Source organism: Helianthus annuus, chromosome 1, assembly GCF_002127325.2.
Source record: "Helianthus annuus cultivar XRQ/B chromosome 1, HanXRQr2.0-SUNRISE, whole genome shotgun sequence".
Classification (NCBI taxonomy): domain Eukaryota; kingdom Viridiplantae; phylum Streptophyta; class Magnoliopsida; order Asterales; family Asteraceae; genus Helianthus; species Helianthus annuus.
Window position 1 is genome coordinate 140,267,436 of NC_035433.2, and position 18,762 is coordinate 140,286,197.

Consider the following 18,762-nt stretch of genomic DNA (forward strand, 5'->3'; position numbering starts at 1 on the left):
CTCATTTCTAAAACGCAATGGCCTAAAAAAATAAAAGAAAGTGTTATCTCTAAAACGCAATGGACTGAAAACACCTAAAAATGTGTTTTACCTAAAACGCAATGACTAAAAACACTTCAAAAATGTGTTTTTCTAAAATGCAATGGCCAGAAAACACATAAAAATGTCTTAGTTCTAAAACGCAATGGCCTAAAAACACCAAAGAAAGTGTTTTATCTCTAAAACGCATTGAACCAGGACAATAGTTTTGTCTGTGAATTGTCTGAACCAGGAAGTAGGAGATCAAAAGACTGTCTACGAATGTAGTTTTCTAGCCAGGGGCTCTGCCACTTGGACCCCGCCAGGGGCTGGGCGCTGCCCCCGGACCCCCGCCAAGATCGTAAAACGCAATGGCTAAATCAAAAACCCAGATAATAAAAATGAAATTAAAGAATTTCTTACATGGATCGAAGTCGGTTTCTTCAACGATTGACGAAATTTGAATGATTGAAACACTTATCAAAGATCGAATCGATTGGATCGAGTTATTATCTTCAAAATCACAGAGATTTTGTATGAAATTGAATTGGTTTTTTTTTTTTTTTTTTTTCAAAAAAGCTAAAGAACACGTTGATTGGGTGTTTGAATCATTGACTGGAGACGAAAATTGCACTATTATGTAGTGATGATTGAGATAGAAAGTGAAGAAATGGCTGAAGATGGCGGGTTTTGAAAATGATGGGTTTTGATGTTACTGGGAAGAAGAAGGAAGAAAAAAAGAATAAGATTGACTAAAATACCCTTTCTCTTTATTTTAAATTATTGCCACATATTCTAATCTTATTGCTTTCTATATTTTCTAACCAAAATAAACTTTGTATTTGATTCTCACTCTTATTATAGATGTATTGATAGGTATTTTACATAACTCACCGTTAGTGTGAGGGACCACGGTATGAGGACTGATCTGTACTTTCTCAAACATAGAGACCACTAGTGAAACTTTGACAAGAAGCCCTAATAAATATCATAGCAACGCGTAAACGGTGAAGGCTAAGCATCTGACTGTCAATCTGCTGAAGATTATCAGGTAGGTTTGTCTTTCGATTTTTTTGGTTAGGGTTTCTAAGTTCGCGTAAATTCTGAATTAAACGAAATCATCGTTCTCAAGGAAGAATTGTTTGGTAAAATAAGTAAATAACTGATATACGGAACTAACATCGCAACTTTTAGATTATCTTCTTCGATTTTTAGGTTAGGGTTTGCGTCAATTCTGAATCATCATCATTGAAAAAAAAAAAAACCCAAAGGTCCAGTTTGTAAGAAAGAATTGTTTACTTGGAGGCCTTCTAACGAGGAGTTTGTACATAAGGAAGTTGCTAGTTTTTTTTTTTCAAGTTAGATAGGAATTTTTTTTTAACTGGTACACCTTAACAATATCATTTCACACGAAAAATGACAATTACAAAGCAATGGCAGGTAGTCGGACAATGAAACTTGAATCTTGATTACTTCATTATGGTATTGTATTTTATTACCGAAATCCAAGCCCACTGCTATGCAAAAGACTTGGATTTAAGATTTAGTTACCATGAGAAAGGCTACAACTTTTTTCTTTGAATTGTTAAAGGTTTAAAATGCCTCCTCGAGATCAAGTAAGAGGCGTAAGCCCGGGGCGGAATTAAAAAATAAATATAAAAATTATATATCTTATAAAAAATAAAATGCTAACTAATTTTATCAAAAACACATATAAAAAGACATGAATTGTTTGAAATTGACACAAAAGGTAAAAAACAAACATCATAACTCCCTGAGGCGCAACTTTTATGAGGCGCACATACAAAATAGAGACTCGTTTTTTGGGCGCTTCGCACACTTCAACCGTTTTTTTAAACCATAAATAAATGTATTAGGCCAGACGTATTTAATGTCTTAAATTGATATTACATTTTTCTGCAGCATTTAGCACTTATTCACAAAGAATAGTTTGATATGATCAGCAATCTTCCTCAACCCATAATAGAAATTATCTTATGTCTTCTACCAACAAAAGAGGCAGTAAGAACAAGTATCCTTTCTAGGGAATGGAAGTACCACTGGACCACAATTCCCAAACTTGCGTTTATTGAAGATGCGGTTAAAGCATCAAGGGATGATGATGGGCTCAAGGAACGGTTAAGTATAGAAAAGCTTAACCAAGTTATTTCAATGCATCAGGGTCCAATACATGAGTTTTCTCTATCAATGCATGCAAAGGACCCACCTTGTGTTGAATTTGACCATATAATGGATAATTTTTTGTCAAGAAACAACAATACCCTCACGAAATTAACACTTGACATGTGTTATGGCCGGTACTGTCCGTTACCCGAATCTCTTTTCTCCTTGCATCAATTAACGCACTTGTATCTTTATTGTTGTCGTCTTGATGTTCAACCAACATTCAATGGATTTGGTAGCCTTACCTACTTATACATGGGAAATGTAATCATCTCTAAAAGGATGCTTATACTTTTCCTATCTAGTTGCCCGTTGCTTACGATCGTCACTCTGGTAAGTTCTTACTACGATATAAAATCGATCCTTGTGGGCTTTATCTAATATGACTATTGTAAGTTGTTGCAGAATGCTAATGTTGGAAGTCTGCCAACTGCTGGTGATTTTACTCTTATTGAGCTATTTGGTTGTTTACCCGTGATTGAAAATCTGTCTATTTGTCTTAGAATGATGACGGTAATATTATTCACTCATATATACTATAATTGATTAAATTTGCTTATGGTTGGTTAATCTTGTGTTTGCTATGGTTCAAGGATTTTGCTCAAGGTAGAGTTCCAAACAAGCTTCCAATCGCATTAGTCCACCTTAAATGCTTGTGTATTAGAGACGCGTGTGCTCCAAATCAGGGAGACAGAATCCCTTGCCTTCTTTTCTTGATGAGAAGCTGCCCGAATCTTGAGAAACTTAAGTTAAAAGTAAATAAAATAAATGTATCCTCTTGTTTGTTTACAAATACATATAAACTGACGCAATTAATACTTGCACTTCTTGCAGATCTATCACAGTCTACGCTTCAGGTCATGGACAAATCATTCAGATATGTGGTTCGCACATTTGAATGAATTAGAGATTGAATTTTGGGCCAGGAGGCATTTTATGATGAATTTGTTGCCGCATATGTTGGCCAAGTCACCTGTGCTGAAGATGGTGAAGATATTGCTTCGCTACAAGGTTTCTAAGGATGAAGAGTCCGATATGGTACGACGCTACTCGGCATACGCACATGCATCGCCTGTGGTGGAAATCACTGTTGAAAGCGGAGTCGGATTTAAGTTTGATCGTTTTTAACCACAGTTAGCTTAAAAGGAGTAAGACTAGAAAAAACTGAAACGGCTCCATAGTTAAACCTTCTTGTTTCTCTGTTCCCTGAAGTGATATGTTCTTACCTGTTACCCCTCCCCATAAAATGGTAGGTCATTTGGTGGAATTTAAGGAGTAGATTATGGGTGTGCGTGTGTTTGCAGTTAAAAAAAAAAGAAAGAAATTCATTTCTGCAATAAGAGTAAAACAAAGGTTTTCTAATTTTGCTGCTGGTCTCTGATACATATTCTTTTTGGTTTAGGATCTTTGAAGAATGAAAAGGCATTGGTTTGATACAATGGAATGAAGCTCTTAATCATGACAAAAGATCGATTATATGGCTCAATCTGAATAATCGGTAGTTTTATATGCATATATGCTCACTCATACACGGAAGTTTGGTTCTAATTCATTGCTTTGAACTTTGAATTTGATTCTTTTAGTCTTCTGTAACTCAGGGGAAGTAGAACCCTTGCATAAATTGACCATAGTTGGGAAATGGATACTGTGGTAAATGGATATGATATTGATATTGTAGATAAATGATAGGGTTAGGTAGTGACATCTGCAATGTCATTTCTAAGCTTGAGAAAAGATTTGGATCTCTTATATTACATTAATATTTTTCAACTTGTCATTCACATGAAACAGAGACGATTACACACTAATGGCAGGTAGACGGGCAACAAGCTGTGCCGCTACCCCTTTCTGAATAGCAAATCCTACCCTGCTAAACACAAAATTCTGCCCCTTAACATGCGCGGTGTTACTACTTACCACCTGTTGAACCCGCTTGAGGAACCGCACCGTGTCAGGGGTGAGAGCGCCAAAGGTATCGAAAGCGAACGGGACGAACACGTGCAGATTCTCGATGCAAGCTTTTTCGTGCTTAGCTACTTTGGCCGCCTCCGCCTTGGTTATCATATATGCAATGTCATTTCTAAGCTTGAGAAAAGATATGGATCCCTTGACATATTGGTTGTGGGTTGGGTAAGAGCAGGTCAATTTTGAGGGTTGATATTGTCACTTGCCAACACTTTTTTATTATCATAAAGACCAAATATGATATGAAAATGTTTACTGAAATGAAACTGGAAAAGTGATACAGTTTCTCAAATAAAGCAAACTAGTAAAAATAATAGGGCTGGTGTGCGGTGGTAGTTGGTGACATCTCCAGTTATACGTGTCAATGTTAGTGGTTTTGTATGTAACGCCCTACTATTTCGTAATTTCCATAATTAGAAACCGTTGCTTGTATTTCTATTTTTGAAAACTTTGTATTCTTGTATTCGTCGTTTCATTGTAATCGTTGTAAAATCCGAGACTTGAATCATAATGAAATTCGTATTTTTCTTACATTCATGTTATACACGCTTTATACATGTTCATATGTTTGAAATGGTTAATCATGTGACACTTTAATCAAAATATGTGCAAAATATGTCAACTTGCAAACTGATGACCTATATACTCAATTTATGCGAGCCACCGCTTCTAACCACCATCTCCATGTTGATTTTTTTCATCCCCTCCACCCCAATCTCATCACCGATTGTTAACCGGCACCGCTTGCCCCCTCGTTTTTCCCGCATTATTCTTGTGAAACTCATTCTCCTTACAGATACATGACTCTGTTTAAGTACTTCAACTGAAGTTAAGAACCTTTGACAATCTATCATAATTTAGGAACCAAAATATACATATATTTTGCCACTCTTTGCATAATAATAGATGCCCATCAACTTGGGGATTTATATTCAGATTTACTTAGTTGGTATTGAAATACAATGTTCGTTTCAGCATACAATTGTAAAAAAATATATGGATGACACCAGCTTCGATCAATTAACATTCAAAAGAGAAAAGAAATAAAATTGAAGATAGGGTGGTAAAACATCCAGAAGCAGTATAATTGTGATGATGAACACTTTTAGATCTATGTATACAGGACGTTTATACCAGGCTATATTTAGATTTGAAATCTGCGCCCGTGTTGGTGATAAACAGATTTCCAGATTTGAAGTCATTGAACACGATTCGAGCATAAAGAGCCAAAGTTTTAATGCTTCTTGATGGGTTTAATGGCCTATTAACCGGCTCGATGGCCATTATAATATTCATCAATAACAAAAAACACAAATAATGACATAAGTCTGAAACCAACATCTTTTTGTTTTTGTTTATGATTTGTCCATCTCATGCAGCAAAATGTTATTTGAGTCACAGCACCCCAGGGAAGAATGCATTCTCCGAAACTTCGCGTAGAACAATATTGAATATACAAGAAACGATATTTGCCATTTTTGGTGTTTTAGTGAGGAAATATTGTATCAAGAAACGTCGATTTTTTGGAATCTTTGATGTTTGAGTGTTTTGGCGTTTTCTAAGATGATTGGTATATAGTAAAATATGGCGTTTTTGAGTAGGTGTCTTTGATGTTTTGGGGATTTGGCGTTCGTAAGATGAATGGTATATAGTAGAAAATATGGCGTTTCAGGTTGGGGGGGGGGGTGTTTTTATGTCTGGGATGTTTTGTTTATATAGGGATGTGTTTTGGCCCGTAATGGCGTTTTATTCATTAGTTTGGTATTTTGTTATAGAAGTGTAAAGACCCTTTTACCCTTAATGAAGCGCGTCCACTTAATAGAATTCGTTTTATTTACGAAAACGCCACCGCGCCAATCTAGTCGATAGATTGTTTTGATCGGACGATCTATAAGCGTTCTCACTGTTCTCACACTTTCCATCGTTTTCTCTAAATCATGACCCTATATTTATATCCATGATAAGTGGGGCCCATAATATATAATATATTTATTACATACTTAATTAGTTTTTTTTTTCATTAACGGTATCTTAGTCATTTTACATATACTTAACAGGAAAAACTAACCTCAATTCACTTTGGGGACTATCCGAGTAACAAATAAACAAACCACAAGGAGCATACATGTAATTTTTAAAAGTTGAGAACTATAGATGTTATTTTACCAAACCACAAGGGGGAGCATCCGAGCCTTTTACTCTTCAATATATGTATACATGTAGTGTATTTTGCATTAAATTAAGTTGTGAGATGAAGTTTAACCATAATTAAGAAAATATAATTGCTAAAAGTTTTTAATAAAGCATATTAAACCAATGTTTTAAAAACCGGTTTTCAAATCAAACCAGACTAGGCTAAAAAATGGTTCTACCAGTTGAACCAGGTTGTACCGAGCGGTTCAACCGGGTTGTCTAGCTAACTCTATAATTTCATAAATTACAACATCAGCTCAAAAGTTAATCCAAAAATGCATGATACATATAGGGTTGGCATATGGTGTATACCCATACACGATAAGACACGATACACGAGATCTCATACACGAACACGACACGATAACTTTTCGTGTCCTTTTTTTCAAACACGAATACGAACACGACACGATATACACGAAAATTACTTGTTAATACTTGTTAACATGAACAAAAACACGAACACGACATGCTATCTAAGAGTTACAGAGGGAGTTTAGGGTTTTATTTTTTTGAATTGAATGAGGAATGAAAATAGAAAATAATTAAGGAACCACACGTACATGGCTGATGAGTTTTATTTAATTTAATTTCTTATCGTGTACTAACGGGTATTAACAGGTAAACAGGTATTTAACATGTTTATACACGAAAATTAACAGGTAATCTCGTGTCTACCTGTTTGGTACACAATACTTGTTAACTTCGTGTAGGTTCGTGTCGTGTATTCGTGTAAAATTGCCAGCCCTAATTACATATTAAAAGATGATCCAAAAGTAAATCCATTATAAAAAATAATCCAAAAGATAATCGAAAATCACTGATCAATATTCCAACAAGCACTTTTAAATGAAAGTGTACCATATGTTTAAGCCATTTGAGTGTTGTATACATCAAGTTCACGATCGCATAAAAGATGAAATTCACTATTATCGTCATCCTCATCAACCAGAGGATAATTATTTTCGTTTCATACAATATTAAATAAGAACTTTTAGTTACGAATAATCATAATATATAAAAATTAAGATAAGTAACATATATAATAAAAATAAATAACAACCCAAACTAAAATAACCCTGGGCCGGTATCAGTATTACGTTTCAAACTGGTATACCGGATTTTACCACCGGTACAAACCTTATGTCATTTCACTTATCTACAGGGGTGTTTCGTACCGGATTTAAATCTGGAAATGGTAATACCGTTATAACCGGCCGGTATTTACCGGTTTTTAAAACATTGTATTAAACTACAATAATGTGGTTCTCATTTACTTCAAATGGTTTCTCAAAATTTTGTTGTTTTTATTTAAACACGTCTTAGAGTTTTTGAATTATTAAACTGATCCAATGGCTGAAAATGAAAGTTTGACCAGGAGGCAAATAATGAATGAGAGTGCTTTTTCAGGGGTACATCCCATGCTTATTAGACCCTACCAGTACTTTTGCTATTTATACGATTTGGTGTGTACAATTCTTGTTGTTTGTTTTTTCAGGCTTGACCTTTGACCATAAATTTTGCTTTAGAGAGAAAGAGAAGAGCTACATCTGTTTCCTCCTCCATTTGTTAATGTTTAATTTGTTTTTCTTTTAAGAAAAAGTGTTGTGAGTTTGGGAGCGAAGAGGGAATTTGGGTCACGCTTTTGATACCATAAGTTTTTCTACGATTCGATGTCAATTGCATGTTGTCTTTGTGATTTTTCTTTTAAGTAAAAGTGTTGTGAGTTTGGGAGCGAAGAGGGAATTTGGGTCACGCTTTTAATACCGTAAGTTTTTCTACGATTCGATGTCAATTGCATGCTTTTGCCCAGTGTTCATTTATTTTTAATTTGTGGTTGTGGTGGGGTTAAGCGACACTATTCTTTGATTTAGGAAGCAACATCATCTTTGAATATGCAATTTACATTGTCAACATCTTCTTTAATTATGATAAAGTTAACAATCAACATCATTTTATTATTTTTTTTAATTTGGATATTCGAAATATCATATTTGGATTCGGATATTGAAATCCATTATTCGAAGTTTTCGGATAACCTCCGAAATTTGGATAATCTGATCTTGATCACCGCTAAGTTGAATTATATATTCAATAAAACCCCATAATTGAGTTGCTTTATCTTTGTAATAAATTTAAACCACCACGCCTCTTTTATTAGAGATAGAACATATAAACCTTCATGACGTTTGATTTTCTTCCTATTTGGTTCTTCAGTTGCTTCCACTTCTTCCTTGTGTACGTCGAGGATAATGGTAGCACATATGACGTGTTTCTAAGCTTTAAATGTGGAAGTACCGGAAATGAGCAAACGCTCTAGGTATGCAACTTATTTATATTTATAACTTGTTTGTTACTCGCCTTAAATGAGCAAACGCTCTAGGCGTGTGTTGTTTTGAGAAAGCTTGAGCTAATTGGATGTTGATTTGAAGTGTCGTAATTGTAATTTCATGTTCAATTAGGGTTTTAGATGCCGATTGGAAGTACCATAGTTGTATTTCAATGTTCAATTAGGTTTTTAGGTCTCGTTAGATGCAGATTTGAAGGATAACTGTATATTCATGTCTAATTAGTTTTTTAGGTCCAGATTTGAAGTGCGGTAATTGTAATTTCATGTTCAATTAGGGTTTTAGGTGTAAATAGCTGAAGGATGACTGTATTTTCATGTCTAATTATGATTTTAGGTCCAACTAGATGTAGATCTGAATGGTAACTATATTTTCATGTCTAATTAGGTGTTAAGGTCTGACTGGATGCTGATTTGATTTGAAGTGTCGTAATTGTGATTTCATGTCCAATTAGGGTTTTAGGTCCTGTTAGATGTTGATTTGAAGTGTGATAGTTGTATTTAAATGTCCAATTAGGTTTTTACATCCATTTGTACCTAATATTATCATTTATAGCTGACGGATCTCACTAATAAGATCCGCATAACAAGTATTCATTCAATCTCTTTAATGTTTTTTGTTTTGATTTAATTTTTTTGGCAATTTACTAATTGATTTATGACTTTGGAGTATTCAAATTTTGATTTAAAATTGTTTTTTATTGGTCAAACAGTCAAAACCGGTTATTTCTAATAACCGAATACTGAAAGGAAATTCCCTAACTATGTAACCAATTGTTTCGTCGATCAATCACCTATAATGTTCATATTAGATACAATTGACTGTATAAACCTAATTGGACATTGAACTACAAATTCAATTCATTACATGATTGGACCTATAGCCCCGAATAAATAAGCTTATTTGGGGTAAAAGAGTTTGCTTACATCAAACATTTGGATTGGGTTACAGGTTACTTAACCTACATTATTTGTTTGTTAATAGGTCTACATAAATTAAACGACTGAGTTGAGAGAGAATGGAGAGGTCCTGATTTGTATTATTATTGTTTGGGTGTAAACTAGTCGAGCCTGAGCTCATGAGTTGTTTTTCAACTCATCAACTCCAATTTTACTATTATAATTTGAAAGAAGGCGTTGCTTATTTGGCCCATATCTCTTCCGGTTAACAACTCCAGTTTTATCAAAAAGTTAGTGGGCTCATGAGTTCTAGAGGAAAAATCTCATTTTCTTCTTCCATGTTTCATTAAATTCATTTTTTTTTCTTTTTTTTTTCTATATTTGAACAAACCCAGATGAGTACTCTTTCTATCGCCAGGATCTATTTTGCATACATGGCCCAATTTAGTAATGGAATTTTGCGATTATTTTTATATGTTCTATAACCAACAATATTTCTAACAACATATATAACAACAAAAGTTATTAAAAGCAACAAAAAATACATACAAATATGAAACTACACATTGAATATCTATAATATTTTGCAATTAAATCGTCTTTCCTCTTCTGCAAATCGTAATTCGACAATGGAGATCGTTGACAATGTTCGTAATACTCATGTGGACAAAAAGTACCGCTGTAAATGGTGCGTAGAAATTATTTAGAGGGGAAAAGTATGATTGTTGATCATAAGAAGAATTGTTCCACAAGATTGGTAGCGGATATGGAGAAGGAGCATATCAGAGTTTTCGTAGTATGAACTGAGTGCATCTATTGCAGCGGTCCTCGTGATCATCCAGAAGAGGATATCAGATCTAGGTTGTTGATTGCATGTTGATATAATTTGCGTTTCTTTAGAACAAGCGCATGTTTCTGCTGTATCTCTATCTGTATGGTAACTGCACTGAGGATCAGAAGTTTCTGATTTCGAGGCTGCTCAAGGGAGTGTGAGGTTTCCGGTGAGGTCGGTGATGGCGTGAAGGATGAGGTACGTCTCGTAATTCATTTTAAATGCCTTATGTTACATTCAATTTTCATTTGATTTCATTTCATTTCAGTTTGCCGGAGGTGGAGGTGGTGGCGGCGCTGCCGATGCGGAGGCATAGATACTACTGATGATAACACAGTCCATATTCAAATTTGGTTCAATCCTTTGTTTTATTGTTCGAGAGATATTATTGATGATAACACAGTCTATATTCAATCATCTTAATTGTATATTCAATTAGATATCGATGATATGTTTTCGAGTTCTGATAGCATCTTTAGAGCTCTAGAGTGTTTTCAAAATTAAAAGTTGTTACCACTTGGATTACAATCTTACACAGCATGTGTAGACATTTAAACCGGAAAAGATACTATGTGCTTAATGAAATTAAACGAAGTTGTTGTAACCTAACTACCTGATTAGGGTTAATTTCGTATCAAAGTTTGTCAAAATTAGTGCAAAATAAAATCGCATGAAGTTCTTGTAGCCTGATTAGAGTTAAATTAGTATCAATTCCACTTAATATCCCCATGATATTGTCAATACTGTGTGCAAAATGAAATTAAGAAAGTTGTTGTAACATATCGAACTCAATATGATTAATTTTGTGTCAATTCCACTTCACTATGTGATGATTTTGTATTGTAAAACATCGACAGTTCAAATCTTACCTATTCTTCTTTTTCTTTATGTAACTAACAGAGCTTGCTAATTTTGCAGTTGTTATACTAGATGGAGCAGGACAGGTTCAAGCAACTTCCTCCAGCCATAATACAAAATATTTTGTGTCTTTTTCTGATTGATGAGGCGGCAAGGACCAGCATCCTGTCCAAGGAGTGGATGCATCACTGGACCAAAATACCAAATCTGATGAGAATAAGTTTCAGGTTGCAGGGGATGGCGAGCTAACTGCTCTGGAGCAGACCTATAATGATGTCCAAAGTGATCGTAGACTGATGACACGTCGAAGCAGATTCTTTTCTGCTATCTATCAAACACTCCTAAACCACGAAGGGCCAGTCATGGAGTTTACTATTAAGGTGGATGCTGATGTGACGTGTGTGAAGATTGACCAGATACTATCATACCTCGCCAAAAAAACACTTTAAAGAAACTGACAAATAATGATGATGGAGTTTAAGCTACTTTCATGCGTCTTTCAGCCGGAGAAGTTGACTGACTTACGTCTCATATGTTGTGAGCTTATTTGGAAACCCTAGTTCAATGGGTTTCCGAGCCTAACAAACCTGCTTGCGGATGATGTGACGACAACTACAAGTTCGATTATTCATCTTCTATCCCAATGCCCATCTTTGAAGATACTGAATTTAGTAAGTTTATTTGAAATAATAATTTGAATTTGGTAAGTTGACCAATGTTTAAAATCTATTACAATGTTTGTTAAAAGTTTCCTACACAATCCATTTGATTTACAAACGACATGACCCAAAAGTTTACTAACTTTACAATAGGCAACTACGAAAGTTAAGAATGTGTTTTGGTTGTGAAACTCCATGATGTGATTAAGCTTCTGCCTTCAAGATGTGTGAGTTCAGGATCGGATCGTAAATGATCACTAGTTCTGCGATGAATTCGATTTAACGTGCGAAATCCGTTAAATCGAATCGTAATCGTGTGTGAAAACGTAAATAAACGTAGTTTTATTACCGACCAAACGACAACCGGACAGAGTTTCGACTCGATCTAACACAAGAATACTCAATCTAATAATCATAATGAAACCGGGCGTGTCTTGTATGATGTTGATGAAGATCTGTTAAGAACAGTTGATGTGTGTTATGTACGAATGCACTCTCTGATGTGTCTCTGGGATGTGTGAGTTACGAATGAGCATGTTGACTATTTATAGGTGTTGTGGGTTTGTACCAACATGTATACTCCGGTTCGTACAAACTTCCATGCAAGCTCCGGTTCGTACGAACCTAGAATCCCAATCCGTGTGAAATACCAAACCTGATTCGTACGATTGCATGTCTTCATCTGTAATTAGTTGATTATACCATGCAGAAACCATATAATATGAGTTGTTATATTCTATGATGTCATCATTATTTAATTATTTAATGATATCACCTCTAATCTTGTTCAGTTTCTTCGCATCGTGTCGTACTGTATACTGACTTGACATTGCCTAACGACACCTAGCGAAACCTCTGTCCGGTATTATACAGACTCAAGACTTTAAATGTTACAAATACTGACAGATTTCTAACTATGGACATACAAAATGCACTCACAAGACGAAGATTTTCCAAAAAAAAAAAAAGTTAACAATGACATCAGTCAATTTTTTTTAACAAACTAGTCTTAATACCCTTAATAAATTACCCGTCTATTAAACTCGGGTGAATCTTATGATTTGCTTCCAAATACTCCAAAGGTATGTTAGATTACCCCAAAGACGGATTAAAATCATTATTGCAAAACCTGATGATGCTATGGCCATAACAGTAAGCGTCATGGCCATTACGAACACCCAACTCAAAGCATCAGGTCGTTCACTTACTAAACTTTCTTATTTACTAACCCAATTTGCTTCCCATATTGTACACGTTAATCCCTCATGTTTAACAAACACACATAAATCCTTTAACCAACCATCACCAGGTTGTGAATTTTTCCCCAATTTTATTGACTCTTATGATTCTATAACGACATGTTTGATCCTTGAGATCATTATTTCCAACATGTTAGACCCGTTGGGTCTATGGATCAACATAAATGATCCTTATTGCAACATGTTAATATCATTTGTGATCCTTGTGATCTCTATTACCCATACCATTATTATAAAACCAATCCATTTTACTCGTGTGGTCATTTTATTTATTAATAACGACTCAATTGACTTGTATGGTCATTTTAATAATCAATGCCAACCCGTATGATCTTTGGCCAACCAAATCAACCCAACTTAACCGAGTGGTCATAAATACAAACTTCTACTTGACTACTCAACCATACTAAATAGTAACTAAACGAAAAAAACCTTGTGCTAAGTAGCAAACGAGCGACAACAAAAATCAGGAAAAATGTAAAAAAAAAATAATAAAAAAAAACTAAACTTATTTAACTGTAATGACCAAAAAAACCCAAAGCATTTTAATAAAAAATGAAAATTCCTAAAATCTATTATGCAAAAAAAAAAAAAAAAAAAAAAGTCTTAAACCGTTCTATAAAACAAAAGAGGCACTATAATGTTATGAATTTATATATATGGATAATTTGTAGGTTGTAAATGCTTGGCTATGCTTTTCTTAGTTTTAAACCGTTCTACCCGTTCCTTTTTTTTGGCTAAATAGTTAAAACTAGAATTAAGCACCTTCGCATTGTGGCAGGGCGTAAAACCGTAATAAATAGCATCAATGCCACACTAGCGCAAACGGCCACCAATACTGAAGTTGTTGCGTATTGATGTTAAGAAAATAGACCGAAACACAAAACATAGAAAATAATAACTAAGCCGATCTATGACTCGCACGTTATGTGGAACCTTTCAAACGGAAAAAAATATACGACGTAAAAACATTGAACCACACACACGCTGCGTCATGTTAACTCACAAAATTTAAAACTAAGCGTAAAACGAAACGTAAAATCGTTAAATCATACACGAACGTTGCGCCATGTTAATTTATAGTATTTATATTTACACCCGCCTCTTACCACTAAGGCACTAAAATATGATTAAATAACCCATTATTGATAACTAACCCCTTCCAGTCTCTTTCCATTTCATAAGGCCGGTTAGGCGCTTTAACCATTATGCAAAGAGACTCAACGAGTGAGTTGTATTCATTGCCGAATAAATGGTAATTTGTGGGTAGGCCAAGCCATAATGGGATTGATATTGGATGGTTTGAAAGATGACAAGGTATCCAACTTCAAGAAAAAATAATTAAATCATGAGGCATGATTTTTTTTTTTTTTAAATTTAGATGACAACCCATGGGGAGCGGGCCGAAATTTACAAGTAGAAAGAATGGAAAAGAGTTCTGATTAGTGATTTAATTAAAAAAACTAGTTGTTTTATCTTGGCGGAAGTTTGATTATCAGTACAGTACCGACACTCGGTATAGCAAGTGGAAGAGATAACGTAAAATCATAAGAAAAGAACATCGAAAAGTCAATATATCTATCGAAAAAACACTATAAGGCGAAATACTAAACGAAAAAAAAAAAGCGGTTCTGATAATACTGATACTGGTAACGATGTTGTTCAGTTGGAGTCGGTTTGGTTTGTCACGTTGGCGAGAAAAAACACTAAAAGGCGAAATATTAAAAGGAATAAAAGTAGAGGGGCTAAACATGTATATTAGAAAAGTTAAAGTAGAGAGACTAAGTGGATTAACATGTATATTAAGAAAGTTAAAGTAGAAAAACTAAACATGTATATTAATAAAGTTAAGGATTAAAGGAGTAAAATTATTGTTAGCCAACCAAATACTGACACATGACTATATCGAATTGGCCTACCGACATAGCATATTAATCATTAATATGTTATGTATAGGGTTAAGTTATTCTATAAAGGCTCCTAATTGTAAGAAGTCTAAGAAGAATTTATAGAGTCCCCCCCCCCCTCCGTGGTGGGTGTTTAGGTTTTTTTTTTTAGTGGGTTTTTTCGGAAGCTTTAGTACCATTCTTACGATTAGAAGCTGTTGATGCAACAAACACGGGACCAAGGATGGTAGCTTAGCTGGTCAGGCAAAAGGGCTGAAGGGTTCAGTTTTGCCTAACGCAGGTCGCGGGGTCCCTCCACGTTTGCAAAACGTGGAAGGAGGTTCACTAGTATGATTGAGATATTTGCTTTGAAGTTCTTTCTTCGAGACTAGCTCGAATCCAGAAAAGAAAGCAAATGAGATGAATCTGATGAAGAGTACTTTGGAGGTGACAAAGAACTCTTGAATGACAAGAGATTAAGGAATCTCTGCTTTTCGGAATGTCCAGGAAGTGTCTTCGAGCTGTCTTCTTATAGTGGAAGACATCTCTCGAAATGGTATGGATTATACTAGTGGAACCTGTTTGCTTATGGAGGGTTTCCCCTTTTGGGGTTCAAGGCTTTGGACCCCTGGTTAATAGGGTGTGCCTGTACAGACCTGCTCTGACTTTGTGAGTTGGTGAGCGTGAGTTGGTGAGATGAGTTGGTGGACATGACTAGTTACTGTTCCTCGATTCACTCATTATACAGCTTTTCATCCGATGAACCTTTCAACCTTTTAAGCTCTTTGCATATTAGTGATTTTATTTGTCTTTGGGCTACCCCCGTCGTCAGCCCCCCAAGTCAGAGGTTTTTGGGGTATTATGCTCAAAGACTTCTGACTTTTATGCATGTCTTGTAAAGGCTTCAAGGGTTCGTTGTTTAGAGGCTTGAAGGGTTTGAGGCGGTTACTTTTTTGAATTTTGAAATTTAATCGATTTGACAGTTGATTGGACATGTGTCAGGCGGCGGATTGGCAGAAGTTACTTATTTACCTTTAATGCCCCTACTTTACTCTCTTATTTGTTTTAACTATTGTAAAGTTTCTTCATTTTCTTTGCAATCATTCACCGTTTTCCTCTTCTCAGGTTAGTTTCTTCTCCATTTTCACTTTTACTTTTTCCGATCATGGGTGCCCTTAAGGATTTAGCGAGGTCATTTTCTCGATTGACACAAGAGGAGGTAGACCTGTTTTGTCTTGAACATGGTATTGATAAACAGTTTAATCCAACCGCCCCTGCTTGCGATGCTTCCATTGACAAACCGATTCCTGGTTTTATTGCTTTGTACTGTCGGCATTTTGAGTGGTCTAATCTTCGTTACCCTTTTTCGTTTTTTGTTCTAAATGTGCTTGAGTATTATCGAGTGTCTTTTGGGCAAGTACATCCGAAAGGAATGGCTAGGGTTTTGCACTTTGAAGTGCTGTGTCGTGCTTTAGGTTATGATCCTTCATTGTTGCTCTTTCGGAGGTTCTTCCGGTTAGCCAAAAATGGTGATTGGTTTACTTTTGAGAACACAAAGGTTGAAACTTGTCTTGTTTCCTCCATGGTTACGACCCTTGGATCATGGAAGAATACGTTTTTCTGGGTTTCTGAATCCCTCATTCCTTTCAAAATGGTGTGGAGGCATCCGGATGCTGTTCTCAACGATCCGGAGCCTTCCGAGTCTGAATTAAATGATGCCTTTCTTTCAGCCATTCGGGGGTGCCCTTCCAGGGTTCGTCCTTTTCCCGAACATTTGTTAGTGCTTTTAGGGGTTAGTAATATTTGGGCAAAAGTTGATCGGGATCCGGTGTTGATGAGAAATGGCCTTGGTATGCATTTTCTCCCCTATGCCTTTTCGTCTTACTTTGTTTGTGACTTATTTTCTTTATTTGTTTTTTGGCAGTTATGTCTGCTTTGGACTTCATCAAGAGTGACGATACGTCCGATGTGGTTTTTGAAGATGCTCCGACTGTTCCGGGTGAAAATGTTGTTGTGAGGACCTCTGAGCAGAGGTTTGAGGGCTCGGGTTATGTCAGTGTTGAGAATGTGAAGGGTTTTACCAAGTCCAATGTTCCCAAGCCTTCAACTCGCCGGTTATCTCGTCGTTTACTGAAGGCTACTCCTCAATCCACTTCCACTGAGCCAGTGGATTTGAGTGATGACATCGAGGTTTCTGAGGATCAGGCTGAGGCAGAGGTTGAGAAGGAGAAGGAGTTAGTTGTGCGTGGTAAGAAGGTTCGAGGGAAGAAGGGTGTTGCTACCCCTGTTCAAGAATCGTCGAGCAGGGACGTTGAAGGGTTGAACCCTGAGGGCACTTATGTGCCTTCTTGGTTGGTTAAGAATGATGACACTTTTAAGGATGCTGCTGTTTGTGAAGATGCTCTTAGTCATCTTGCTCCTCCTTCCGTTCGTGAAGCTATTGCTGAGATGGATGATGACACTATGTTATCTCGCATGGTTTTAACTACTTGCAACCTTGCAGCCATGCTTCCCCAAGGGATTACACGCTTTCGCCAAAGGATGCGGGAGTATGAGGATTTTTCTAAAAAGAAAGACAAAATGAAATCCTCCCTTGCATCGATGAAGAAGGAAGTGGCTGGGTTTGCAGAGAAGGAGGCAGCTTGGAAGAAGGAGATTGAGGATTTGAAGAAGATGCATGCCATTGAGATGGGTGACCTGAAGAAAAGCTTTGAAGCTAATTTGCTGAAGTTGAAGGCTGATCGAGAGGCCTTATCTGTCCAGCAGAAGGCTTTTCGTGAAGAAAAGGAGGGGTTGAAGGCTTCCGTTGGTCAGGTGACTGCGGATAATCAGTGGTTGATCGAGCATGGGTTTCAGCAGGTTGTGACTTATCTTTTGCACTCTAAGGAATTTAACTCTGCCCTTGGTGATGTTTACACAAAGCTGCTGAACCTGGGGAAGCATCAAGGCCTTTCTGCTGGCTATAAACTTCATGAATCTGGGCAACCTTTGGAGAAGTCACCCATGTATCGCCCCGAGGCTTCTGATGTTTTCAAGGCTTCTGTTGAGCAGATGGAGAGGCTGACTTACCCTTATATTCATGAGGTATCCTCCTGCTTTGGTAAGCCTTTGTCTGTTTTACAGGGATTGAAGCCTGAAGGGTTGAATGAGAAGGTTTGTGCTGAGGTTTTGGGCTCTTTGTCGAGGAAGAGGTTTTACTCCGGGGACAGTGATGATACCCTTTCCAGTCTGCCTGAAACCTCGAAAGATGCTGGTTTGGAAACCTCTGCGGTTGGTGGTGAAGAAGGTGTGAAGGGGAAGAAGACAAAGAAAGCTAAAAAGTCTAAGGGTGAAGGTTCTAAGCCCTCTGGCAACTGACATTTATTCGTAGCTTTCTTAGCAAACACTTTAATGTTTTGTAATATTTTAAACAATGTTTAGGTTTTGGGAACCCTTAAGGTTCCTATGGTTGGTTAGGTCTTTATGGCCGTTGGACACTAGTTTTATCTGCAAGTTACTAGGGCTTGCTTTGACTATCTAATGAAGGTCTTTTATGGCCTTTCTGACTATGACATGATGGTTTGGTGTTTTTGTTTATTTTACTTGCTTGGTTTGTTTTGTGGGGTTTCAACCCTTCAAGCTTTTTTTGTATGATTGCTGCCGGGTTGGAGCCTTTAACCTT

The 18,762-nt window shown here is 36.3% G+C and overlaps 2 protein-coding genes and 1 long non-coding RNA gene across 4 annotated transcripts; all 3 read left to right on the plus strand.

Moving 5' to 3' along the window:
• The first annotated feature begins 965 nt into the window (after window positions 1-965).
• On the plus strand, window positions 966-3,979 carry LOC110881208 (F-box/FBD/LRR-repeat protein At1g13570). Of its 2 annotated transcripts, XM_022129546.2 has the most exons (6): window positions 966-1,069; window positions 1,942-2,535; window positions 2,608-2,715; window positions 2,796-2,957; window positions 3,037-3,451; window positions 3,605-3,979. In XM_022129546.2, exons 2-5 carry the CDS (start codon window positions 1,975-1,977, stop codon window positions 3,328-3,330), a joined length of 1,125 nt encoding a protein of 374 aa, XP_021985238.1. In that variant the 5' UTR covers window positions 966-1,069; window positions 1,942-1,974; the 3' UTR covers window positions 3,331-3,451; window positions 3,605-3,979. The 2 variants fall into 2 exon arrangements, with proteins under 2 accessions (XP_021985238.1, XP_035831399.1); XM_035975506.1 differs by lacking the exon at window positions 966-1,069 and having other exon boundaries at window positions 1,123-2,535.
• Window positions 3,980-7,868: 3,889 nt separating this feature from the next.
• LOC110940491 lies at window positions 7,869-10,899 on the plus strand. The gene is made up of 4 exons (XR_002593251.1): window positions 7,869-8,128; window positions 8,578-8,680; window positions 10,243-10,637; window positions 10,708-10,899. It is a non-coding gene; the product is annotated as an uncharacterized LOC110940491 (long non-coding RNA).
• A 5,847-nt stretch (window positions 10,900-16,746) lies between these two features.
• Window positions 16,747-18,458, plus strand: LOC118491612. Its single transcript, XM_035989510.1, has 4 exons — window positions 16,747-16,951; window positions 17,026-17,603; window positions 17,736-17,960; window positions 18,225-18,458. Exons 1-4 carry the CDS (start codon window positions 16,753-16,755, stop codon window positions 18,456-18,458), a joined length of 1,236 nt encoding a protein of 411 aa, XP_035845403.1. The 5' UTR covers window positions 16,747-16,752.
• The last annotated feature ends 304 nt before the right edge of the window (window positions 18,459-18,762 follow it).